The sequence below is a fragment of the Cibotium barometz genome, chromosome 19 (genome assembly GCF_041138505.1).
Source record: "Cibotium barometz isolate CiBa-2024 chromosome 19, ASM4113850v1, whole genome shotgun sequence".
NCBI classification, from domain to species: Eukaryota; Viridiplantae; Streptophyta; class Polypodiopsida; order Cyatheales; family Cibotiaceae; genus Cibotium; species Cibotium barometz.
In genome coordinates, this window is record NC_141064.1 from 32,308,971 (window position 1) to 32,320,740 (window position 11,770).

General features: G+C 40.6%; 1 protein-coding gene across 1 annotated transcript; it reads left to right on the plus strand.

The window, feature by feature from the left end:
• The first annotated feature begins 2,783 nt into the window (after positions 1-2,783).
• LOC147628468 (uncharacterized) lies at positions 2,784-3,763 on the plus strand. Its single transcript, XM_086813614.1, has 3 exons — positions 2,784-3,181; positions 3,264-3,318; positions 3,431-3,763. The coding sequence occupies exons 1-3, from the start codon at positions 2,866-2,868 to the stop codon at positions 3,585-3,587; spliced, it is 528 nt and encodes a 175-aa protein (XP_086669740.1). The 5' UTR covers positions 2,784-2,865; the 3' UTR covers positions 3,588-3,763.
• Positions 3,764-11,770: the final 8,007 nt, after the last annotated feature.

Below are 11,770 nucleotides of genomic sequence, written 5' to 3' on the forward strand. Positions count from 1 at the left end.
GGATGGATTGAAGGATATTTTAATGGTAGTAAGTTGATGTTCTACTATGGACCTCTCACATTCACAAGAAAAAGGAGGAGAATTTTGACAACGAAAAAAAGAAAGAGAAATGAGAGGTTGACAACGAAAAATGTAAGGCACACCTCGAGGTGAACGCTCAACAAAAGAAGAACCCAAAAGGCCATAGACCCCTAACCTTACATAGTTATGTACATGCTTTCTCTGAACATGCTATCAACCTTCGTGATTCAGCCAAGAAAGAAACAACGATGGAACCTACTTGCCTTGAGTGAGAGCTCCCCCGAAAAGATCACCTAGCTCATGGTGGTTAACACCGAGACTAGCCACAATGTTTTATCTTGGGAGATGTGGACCTCATTAGGCTACCACCCCTCGCACCATCTGCAATAACCATCACTGCAGGTAAACGATTCCCAATCTATAATCATTGGTTATGAATTAGGAATTGTTTACTGGGACTAAACACAATATTTTATCTTGGGAGATGTGGACCTCGTTAGGCTACCACCCCTCACACCATCTGCAATAACCATCACTGCAGGTAAACGATTCCCAATCTATAATCATTGGTTAACACCGAGACTAGCCACAATGTTTTATCTTGGGAGATGTGGACCTCATTAGGCTACCACCCCTCGCACCATCTGCAATAACCATCACTGCAGGTAAACGATTCCCAATCTATAATCATTGGTTATGAATTAGGAATTGTTTACTGGGACTAAACACAATATTTTATCTTGGGAGATGTGGACCTCGTTAGGCTACCACCCCTCACACCATCCGTAACAACCATCATCGTAAACAATTCCCATAACCGTTGGTTATTTTGAAGTATAGTTTTTGATTGGATCTAAGCTTGCATCTTGTAAGTTCTATATGACCTCCACTAGAAGCAAGTAATACAATGAAAGAAAGCATCATCCAATCACAAGGGGATGGATCGCTACCACTGTATAGTCAGTTGTTATTGTGAAGACGAAACATGACACTCCATCTCCCCAATGGATTAGTTATACTATAACTTTGGTGAGGACGAGGATATTATAAACCTTTTAGCATCCCAAGCCTTATTGTCCAACCATATACCAACATTTCAGGTACTCCCTAAGACATAACACTCCCCTTGCCTCGATGCATCGGCTACCCCCTCTAACCCTGTTTTAGAGACCCAAACATGGCCGACAGAGACCACCCCCTAGACGTCAACCTTAACAAACCTTCAGTGAGGTTGAGAAGCAACACGAGTACCCAAGCATTCCTTGGCTAGCCAAGACAAGTTTGATGCCTAAGCAAAGACGTGGCATCCATCATTTTGTCCAAAGCCTACCTTTGAACACAAAACTACCAAGCAAGACGATCCTAGGTGCAAATGTTGAAGCATCGCATCCATATGCAGACATGGAAAATTAGATCCCAGTTAAGGGATGGATGCACTGCTAATGGCCTCTTCAGCTTTTTGTATGCCCATTGGCATTTGTCTATCCATTCAAAGATAATTAGTAGCTTATATAAGAGTCTAGCATATATGGCATACAAGAAGATGAATCTCGTATTATACTTTACGCAGCCCATGAATCTTTGCGCCCCTTTGTAGTTGATGGGCGGTGGTAACTCTAAGATCACATGGACCTTGTTCTCATCTGTGGAGATACCGTTCTTGGAGACGATAGATGACACCTTGTTTAACCCAGAATTGATATTTGAGTGGGTACAACGAGATGCGGTAGAGTCTATATCTCTCAAAGATGAGCAAGATGCTCCTTCCACTTCGAGCACAAGCATAGGTTATCAATATCTCTTGGATCTTCCAAAGGAGATCCTTAAAGGCTATACAAGTGTTGTCAGGTGGTAGAGGCATTCGTTAAGCCAAAGGGCATGACGCGATACGCGTATTTTCCCATTATGTAGCAAATTATGTCTTACATCGATCGGCTGAGTCAATCGTCATTTGGTAGTGGTTTGAGAAGCCAAATAAGAAACTGTAAGCTTCTCCTCTGGCGACTCTTTTCAACATGTGGTTAGTGTGAGTCAAGGGGTGACGAGCGTGGTCTGTGGGCAGCATTAACCTCTTAAGGTTAACACACACTCTACGCTTTTTGTTCTTTTTGGAAACAATCATTTGTGAGTGACATCCAAGAAACTGTAAGCTTTTCCTCTGGCGACTCCTTTCAACTTGTGGTAAGTGCGAGTCAAGGGGTGACGAGCGTGGAGTGTGGGGCATTAACCTCTTAAGGAAATTATGTCGATGTTTGTATTTATATTTTTACATACATGTATGCATGTATAGGTATATGTATCTAAAACATAATATTGTATATACTATATATATACATATGTGTATGTGTGCGTGAGAGAGAGAGAGAGAGTGTGTGTGTGTGTGTGCATGCGCACGTGTGTGTGTGAGTGAGAGAGAGAGAGAGAGAGAGAGAACGCTTCTATGTGAGAGAGTGTAAGAAGAGAGAGGGAGTGTGCATGTGTCTGTGAGAGAGAGAGAGGGTGTGTATATGTGTGCATGTGTCTGAGAGAGAGAGAGAGAGAGAGAGAGAGGGTGTGTATATGTGTGCATGTGAGAGAGAGAGAGAGTTTCAACATTTGAGAGTGTGTGTAAGTGAGAGAGAGAGAGAGAGAGGGAGACGGTCATGTGCATGTGTGTGTGGCAGCAATGGCAATACTATATACCAGTGAGTCGGTCATTAATTTAGTAATGTGACAAAAATAAATATTGGATAAAATTAAATAATTGCTCATTTTTCCCGAAACGTCGATCTTTAGGTCTGCCTGCCCCTCTGTTCTCCCTCTCTGATTTCTAAATCAGCCGCTACTCTGATCAAGCAAGTAGCCATGCGTCGTACGCTGGCCACCATCGCTGGCCGGGCCTTGGGGACGGCGCGAGGCGGCGGTTCTGTGCCTTCCTCATCAGCCATGATGGTCCATCGCGCCTGCTACCACGAAAATGTGGTGGATCACTACAACCACCCTCGCAACGTGGGCTCCTTCGACAAGAACGACCCCAACGTGGGAACTGGCCTGGTGGGGGCTCCCGCCTGTGGAGACGTGATGAAGCTGCAGATCAAGGTCGACCCCGACACCGGGAAGATCGTGGACTCATGTTTCAAGACCTTCGGCTGCGGCTCGGCCATCGCTTCCTCCTCCGTAGGTCGGTTTTCTCTTTGTGAAATTAGGGTTTCTCATTTTGTTAGGGTTTTATTTTCTTTCTGACAGGTTGTATGGCGTTACAGCCACCGAATGGATTAAAGGCAAGCCCATGGAAGAAGTGCTGACCATAAAGAACAGGTTCTTTCTTTTCTTTTCTTCTCACATTATGTTTCTTTTTTGGTTTTGTCTCGTGCACTTGAAGGCGTGAGTTGAGTTCTTTCTTCTTTTTTGTTTTTTTGTTTTAATCCAGTGATATTGCAAAGCACTTGTCCCTGCCGCCCGTCAAGCTCCACTGTTCTATGCTGGCCGAAGATGCTATCAAGGCTGCAGTGAAGGACTTCAAGACTAAAAACTCCAAGCCAGCTGTAGTCAAAGAGGATGCCAAAGTTCTTGCCGCCGAATCTTAGGGTTTAAATAGCCAGGTAATCTTCCAGTTTTACATCAGACAGATTGATGGTAACTGCTGTATGATACAGCAACTCTGTTTTCTAGACTTCAGATTTCAGTGACTCTTTCCATGTGCTATATTGAATTGTAAATCATAATGCTGACATGTAGTCAATGCAACTGAGTGTTTTCAAAATTCCCGTGTTTCTTAACTATGATCGTGGTCTCGTCCTTACTTCATCTTTGTAAGCACATGTATTACATGATCCTCTGTTTTCTAGACTTCAGATTTCAGCAGTGACTCTTTCCATGTGCTATATAGATTTGTAAATCAAAATGCTGACATGTAGTATTACTTAACAAAACTGATTGTTTTTAGAGTTTTTGTCGTGACCCTGTGAAATTGGAACAGAACTGATTGTTTTTAGAGTTTTTGTCACGACCCTGTGAAATTGGAACAGCACAAGTGTGGGCATGGTGGTCTGTGAGCAAGATAAATATTTCACGATTCATACTTGGGTGCCCGGACAAATGGTAACATGTGTGGACATCCCCACGCGTGAAGGGGGACCAAGGGATTTAATATTCTAATGTTTTAAACTTGGGTGGCCCCTAGGGATAAGTTTTAATAAACTTAAAAGGGCCTTAGGGCCTTAGAATTTCTTATGGATAAATTTGGGGAGAGGCTACTCCATTTTTGGAGGTACATGCCTCTCTCTCTCTCTCTCTCTCGGAAAGGGGAGGGCGGCTGGCTGCGTGGAGAGAGAGACGTGCAGGTTGGCTTGTACAGGTCGCCTGAAGGGGAGCCGTATAGAACATTTGCTGCAGGTCGGTGCAGGGCAGCTGGTGCAGGTCGGCTACAGGTCAGCAGCTACAGGCGGCTATTAGACAGTTGGCGCAGACGGTTGCTGCAGGTCAGCTGGTACATGTGGCTACTCGGCAGTTGGCGCAGGCGGCTGCAGGACAACTGGTACAAGGAGCTGCAGGACAACGGGTACAGAAACAAGAGAAGGGTGGTTGACAGGACAGTAGGCGCAGCCTGAAGCCCTCTCTCCTCTCTCTCTCTCTCTCTCTCTCTCTCTCTCCTTCTCTTCCGCTCGTGTGAGCTCTGGAGGGCAAAGGCGGGTGGCTGCAATTCAAGACAGCATACTCTATACTCCCAGGGCTGGTGTTTTTGAGGAGAAGGATTGGACTGAGGGACAGCAGTGTATCTGCTGAATATCTTTCTCTCTCTTTCCACTGGCTTACGACTGCTTAAGAGTTGTTTCTTCTGGCCCTTTGTGAGAGGAGGGGTGTGGCAGTTTTGTCAAATCCCCATAGATCTTCTCGTAGAACGCTCCTGGTGTGAGACTCAAGACCTGAAAACAAACAAACAAACAAGGAGGAGGGGTGCAAGCCTAACTCACCACCCAACCATGACAGCCGTGGGCAAGCCCACAGACTTGGCTGTCCCCAGTCACGAGTTGAGCTAACTAGGTTGACGTACCGACCAATCTCTACCTTGCGACGTCCCATGGGGATACACCAGGCTGATCTCAAAAGTTACCTCAATTGTTCTTTAGGCTCAATTACCTTTGGAACAACTATCTTATAAGCTCTTTTTGTAGTTTGGTTGGTCTCTAGGAATTAACTCTATCTCATGATCAAACTCATAAGTCGGGGGAGTTTTAGTTAAATCTTTAGGAAATATGTCAGCATACTCACTTAACCATTATGGCTCCTTCATATCTAACTCTTTACTTGTAGGGTTAAGCTTAATAACATAAATTGCTTGCTTCTTCCAAGTCCCTTCAATAACTTGGATATCTTTACAAGTTGCAAGGTGGGAGCTCCACTTTATCCCAATCCCTTGCATCTTATTCCCATTATGATCTATAAAAGCAATGTTCCCTTTGTGATAATGAATATAAGCTTGGTTCTATATAAGCCAATACATATCAAGAATCCTATCATACACTCCTAAGGGTAACACTCTAGGCTTACATTTGATGAGGCCCCCATTTAAAGAGAACTTAATTATATCCATCTCATGGCACATGAAAAGAACTTTTCCACTAGACAATTCCATTTGTATTAGTTTCCTTGCTTTGGTCGATTACTAACTTATGCAAACATCTTGGTAAAATGAAAGAATGAGTGCTGTGAATTAACCAAAAGTTTAAAATGAATCAACTAAAGTTTAAAATCTTTTCTTTGAAAATTGGTTGAGGTTTGAATCACTGAGAATCGTTGGTGGTTGTGATCTTGGTGCTCAATTTGTGACATGAATTTTGTCTCTTTCTTCTTCCTCTTGGTCAACTATTATAATAGCATTAGAATCAGCTTGACTCTATTGAAACTGGCATCCTTTGATTTGTCTAGTTTTGAGAGATGGAGGTCTCATTGCTCGGGGTACTGAGCCCGCATACATCTGGTAAATGAGATCCAAGAGCACAAGGAGTTGGAAAGGTGACAACAATGGGTGTATTTGGGCAATCATTCAGCAAATGTCGTGGTGGTTGGCATCTAAAACACTTGTGCTCCTCTTAAGCTGAAATTATAAATCTGTCAGCAATCTAGGGAAATAATCCTAGTCTCTAGGTCCACTAGCTTTAGACACTTGGCTCTATTCATGTCCCTTATTTCTCTTTAACTTTGGCATGCCAAAATTAGATGGATCGTTTTTCAAGGGAGGGAAAAAAAGGGCATTTTTTACGTCGTCTCTTTAGGAAAGGATTGAGTAAAGTCCTCAACCATCATGATTGCTTCATCTATAGATGAGGGCTTTGCATTCTTCACTAATTTCTCTAAGGGAGGATTCAATCTTCTGACAAATTGATGGAGAAGGGTCTCATCATCCATTGCATGAGCATGTTAGACTAAACTTGCATAAGATTGGTGATATGCCTTAATAGGTTTGCTTGCTTGAGATAGCTCTAAGAACTCATTCATGTTTTCTTCTTGAAATCCAGGGGGATAAAACCTCTGATGAAGATAAGTCTTCATGTCTTCCCATCTCTCAATTGGTCTTGGTTTAGATAGTTGGATTCAATGTGGTTTCTCCAACTATTCTAGGCCACACTAGTAATCTTCAATCTGGTAAGAGTCATCTTGCTTCTATCATTATATTCTATAATATTGAAGTACTCATACATAGAATCTGTCCAATTAAAAACTGCCTCTCCATGGTTATCACCCTCACCTCAGAATGGTCTTAGGCTGAGATCCATATTATGCCTCCTTAACATCATTATCCAATGCCTTAATTTTGGGTACAATGTTTTGAGCTTAACACCTGAGATTGACATCTCCTCATGATTTAATCGAATAAGGATCATTGTAAAAAGGGCAATGTTCTTCGTTGATAATCACTCATCATGTTCTTCGTTGATAATCACTCATCATGTTGGTTATATGTAGACATGATCCACTATCCCGAGTGTACCACTTGTACCTAGTCATGAAGTAAGGCTCTCAAAATACCAAGCTAGGGTTACTCTAAATTGCACAATGAGCTAAAGAAAGAAGGTGCTTGAAAGTGAAGGCTATCATATCGTCTTCCGAAGATAAGTTGAGGACTTTACATAAATAGGGTATGGCCACCACTCTTGCTCCATCTAAAAGAGAAACCCATTAATACTATAAGTTACACTTTTAAGCAGTGCACCACACAATAAAAATATATCTAAAGATCATCTAAACTTGGCTCAGCTTTCATACCAGCACTTGTGAGACCCCAACCGCTATATCTATAGCAAACAAAATCACACTAAAGGTAGAGCGACTCACTCGGGGCCTCATATCATAATGTTCTAATGTTTGGCTTTTCTGTTAGCTCCTCTTAGTCTGATAAGAAAAATCCTTACATAGGAAAGGTGAATCATTCACCTTTGTGATTCCACCAGGTGGTTTCCCTTTATAATTCTCACAAGCAAGTCACATAAAGCAGCTTTTCTTGAGGCTAAAACAAGATGTCCTGACTCCACTCAAAAATAAGAGTTCACACACATAATTCTTTTTAAAAATAATCCTTTTATAAAAACCATACATCATACTATTTTTTTCAAATCATGCATATTTCATATCTCTATGTCACACATCACATAACAAATATCAAAGTAACACATCAATGTCATCTTATCATCATCAATCTTCTTGCACCATGATCGATCCTTAGACCAGGACGATATGTATCAATGAGCCTAAAAACTTTTACACCATTGTGATGACCGAAGGAACCCTACAATGTCTCACATCCACCTCAACACCATTGTCAAATAATCTTAGGAGTCACTTCTATTGGTTATCACCTATCCCATAAGCACGGACACTGTAGGCACCAACATCAGGAGTCACGTATCTTTAATACCAACACATATACATAACCCCACCAAGCACTACACTGCCCATTTCACTCTAGAGTTGCTTTCTCTCCTCACAATAGTCGTGCTAGGAGTACATCCATGTTCGATCGAAAGGGGTCAATGCTCCCTTCGTGTGATGCGCTATGTGGATATGATGCCCACAACAGTAATCCATAAACCTGTGTGTACCTTTAGAGGCTACACACAAACACATAAAGCAATATTTCAATCAAAACACACCATATTCACATTCAAAGCAGTGTAAACTATCGCAAGCTCAACGAGACATCACAACTCTCCAATTGAAACTTTGAGCATCGAGAATATCTAACAAACTTTGGTAATTCCTAAGGATCTTAAGGAATTTTCTTCCTTGAAGGTCCCTTAAACTTATTTTAATCTTGATTTCTCAAGTTCAATTCCCTTGGTATCATTTTCACATTACTTAAGGATGGCCTCCCTGAATTAAGCACATCAATCCCTACTTTTCATGTTCTTGACTTTAGTCTTGGTCCTTATTTCACTACTATAAAAAGACATTCAATGTGGCGACTTCAAGGCTCTCTAAAGTTCTCTTTTGAGATATAGCCCTACTCTTGGTTAAGGTACTTTCAATCTCTTGATTTATAGGTTAACTGGGACTTTCTCTTTACTTTCCTTGGGAGGAATTGACTTAATATGACCATATTTGATATAACTTTATTTTTTAGAGTCATTTATAGGGTTTCATCCTAATCTTATCCTTAATCTTACTTGCTTTGAGGGTGTTAAGGCTTAACCTAACCTAATCTTATCCTTAATCCTACTTGCTTTGAGGGTGTTAAGGCTTAACCTAACCCTCCTTGAAACACATCCAAAAAGAGATTACCTGGTGAACCGCAACTATTGTGAGGATCTTTCCAATGGCCGAGCTCGTAACCCTTGAGGTCTCCAAGCTCTACAACTCCTTGAGAAGCAATTCCACCACACCTCCTGCCGCCGCGAGCGTTGTCACACCCCCACGTTGCACTATGGGTACTCGTCCCTCCTCTCACCTCACCTCACTTCACTCACACACACTCACTAGCATGCATTAGGGAGAGAGATTAGCAAGAGCAAGAGTCAATTCCACAATGGGAGAGTGTATTGTATTATGAGAGAAATTCACTTATATACATGGCCATAAGTGTTCACACTCACTTAAACTGTGGCTGGTCGGGCACTTTAGGCTCATAAGAGGCCTAATGCTATTACAATGACCACTCTCATAATATATCCATGAAGTACATCACTTAGGACTTCATCCTAACTTACTACCACACACTCTTGAAGCGGGAATCGCCATAAATACTCTGTCACACCATTACGAGCACCCGTCCAAGTTGTAGCTTTGGACACCATTGCTTTATATCTTGAATGTATGACCCTTTGGTGTATCTACCGTGACTCCTTGATGTAAGATAATGGCGGTAGCTCTTGTTAACCCTAGAATTGGGTTTCAACCTAATCTTATCCTTAATCCTACTTGCTTTGAGGGTCACTTCTCTTTTTCTCTCAAGAATCTCTTCTTCTCTCTCTAGATTTTGCATTCTAGAATTCTTTACACTAGTTCTCCAAAAAGAATGCTCAATCTTGACAAATTTTTAATTGAACTAAGGTAATTTTCCTCCTCCTTAATGATATTTTGTCTATCTAGGTCCTAACTTCTCAAATAAATTTTAAACGTTCTAATTACATCCCTTCACTCATCATGTAACCTAAGGGCTAATCTAGATGGGCTAATGTCAAATTAAAGCATTTAGACTACGTTTCTCTCTCTAGAAATAGATCTGGTTAGCGGCTTCTCCTAGAATTTGATAAATTAACAAGTTATCCTATTTTTGGAAATAGACTATCTAACATCTATTCTTCTAAGGTCCAAGATATTTAAAAGGATTCCATAATTTTCTAAGGTTCTGCTTAGGTCCAAGAATTAAATTAAGGCAAAAAGGGATATAAACCCAAATCTTCCAACGAAAGTCATTGATCTTTCACTCCATTGTTCAAAAGTTCTATAAATATTTCAAAATCATGTGCCACCTCCCAAAGAAAATAAACCCAAATCTTCCAACTAGCTATTGTGATCAATAAAGTAAAGAAATAGTAAGAACCACATAGTGGCAATGTTAGGCATCTTAGCACAAAGATTAGTTAGTACACACAAGCTCTAGAGAAGCTTCGTTTTTTGCTCTCTTAAAAAAAAGGTAGTCAATACTATTTGCTTATCATACTTGCCTATCGTACTGCAACTTCACATGCATCTGAATGGTAGGTAGGTGCTCCACAATCCCATACTTATACAACATATACACATAAGAGTAGACAAACACACAAGAGATGGATGTATAATTTTCTTCTATCCTTTCTCTTCTCTCTACAACCATAAAAAAAGAGATAAGAGTATATAGTGTAAGGGAAATTACTCTCCTACTATAACATACAAAAGTTAATCTATACTATGAAGTTAACTCTATGAGATGGCACTATAACTATGCTATAACACCATAACTCTAGTACATAAACGTGGATATCACATAGCCACTAATGGCATAGTTGAATTTGATATCTCAACAAAGAACAAAAACCCCATCCTTCTTCTTTTAGAAAAGAATAAGAGTCCCATTCTTATTCTTTTGGAAAAGAATTGGTACACCCCAAGGGGATACACTGGGCTGATCTCTAAAGTTACCTCAACTATTCTTTAGGCTCAATTACCTTTGGAAGAACGAGTATCTTATAAGCTCTTTTCCCACTTTAGTTAGTCTCTAGGAATCAACTCTATCTCATGATCAAACTCATAAGTCCGGGGAGTTTCAGTTAAATCTTTAGGAAATATGTCAGCACTTCCTTCGTATTTGACACTTTACATGTAGGATTAAGCTTAATAACATAAATTGCTTGCTTCTTCCAAGTCCCTTCAATAACTTAGATATATTTACAAGTTGCAGGAGGGTGGGAGCTCCACTTTACCCAAATACCTTGCATCTTATTTCCGTTAGATCTATAAAAGAAATGTTTCCTTTGTGATAATGAATATAAGCTTGGTTTTATGTAAGCCAATCCATACCAAGAATCCTGTCATACACTCCTAAGGGTAACACTCTAGACTTACATTTGATGAGGCTCCCATTTAAAGAGAACTTAATTATATCCGTCTCATGGCACATGAAAAGAACTTTTCCTCAAGACAATTCCATTTATTTTAGTTACCTTGCTTTGGTCGATTACTAACTTATGCAAACATCCTGTTAAAATGAAAGAATGAGTGCTGAGAATGAATCAACCAAAAGTTTAAAATGAATCAACTAAAGTTTAAAATCTTTTCTTTGAAAATTGGTTGAGGTTTGAATTACTGAGAATTGTTGGTTGTGATCTTGGTGCTGAATTTGTGACATGAATTTTGTCTCTTTCTTCTTCCTCTTTGGTAAGCTATTATAATAGCATTAGAAGTGGCTTGACTTTGCTGAAACTGGCATCCTTTGATTTCTCTAATTTTGAGATGGATGCCCTTGATTGCTCGAGACTGAGCCCGCATACCTTTGGTAAATGAGATCCAAGAGAATAAGGAGTTGGTAAGGTGACAAAAATGGGTGTATTTGGGCAATCATTCATCAAATGTCCTGGTTGTTGGCATCTAAAACACTTGTGCTCCTTAAGCAGAAATTGTAAATCTGATAGCAATCTAGGGAAATAATCCTAGTCTCTAAGTCCACTAGCTTTAGACACTTGGCTCTAATCATGTGCCTTATTTCTCTTTAACTTTGACATACCAAAATTAGATGGAGCTTTTTTCAAGGGAGGGGACAAATGGGCCTCTGTTGGGTCGTCTCTTTAGGAAAGGA

What these genes read in the sequence shown, in the direction of transcription:
- LOC147628468 (XM_086813614.1), top strand. Translation starts at nt 2,866, where the DNA reads ATGCGTCGTACGCTGGCCACCATCGCTGGCCGGGCCTTGGGGACGGCG. An exon ending in CATCGCTTCCTCCTCCGTAG is followed by an intron (nt 3,182 to 3,263) that starts GTCGGTTTTCTC and finishes ATGGCGTTACAG; the next exon opens with CCACCGAATGGATTAAAGGC. An exon ending in GTGCTGACCATAAAGAACAG is followed by an intron (nt 3,319 to 3,430) that starts GTTCTTTCTTTT and finishes GTTTTAATCCAG; the next exon opens with TGATATTGCAAAGCACTTGT.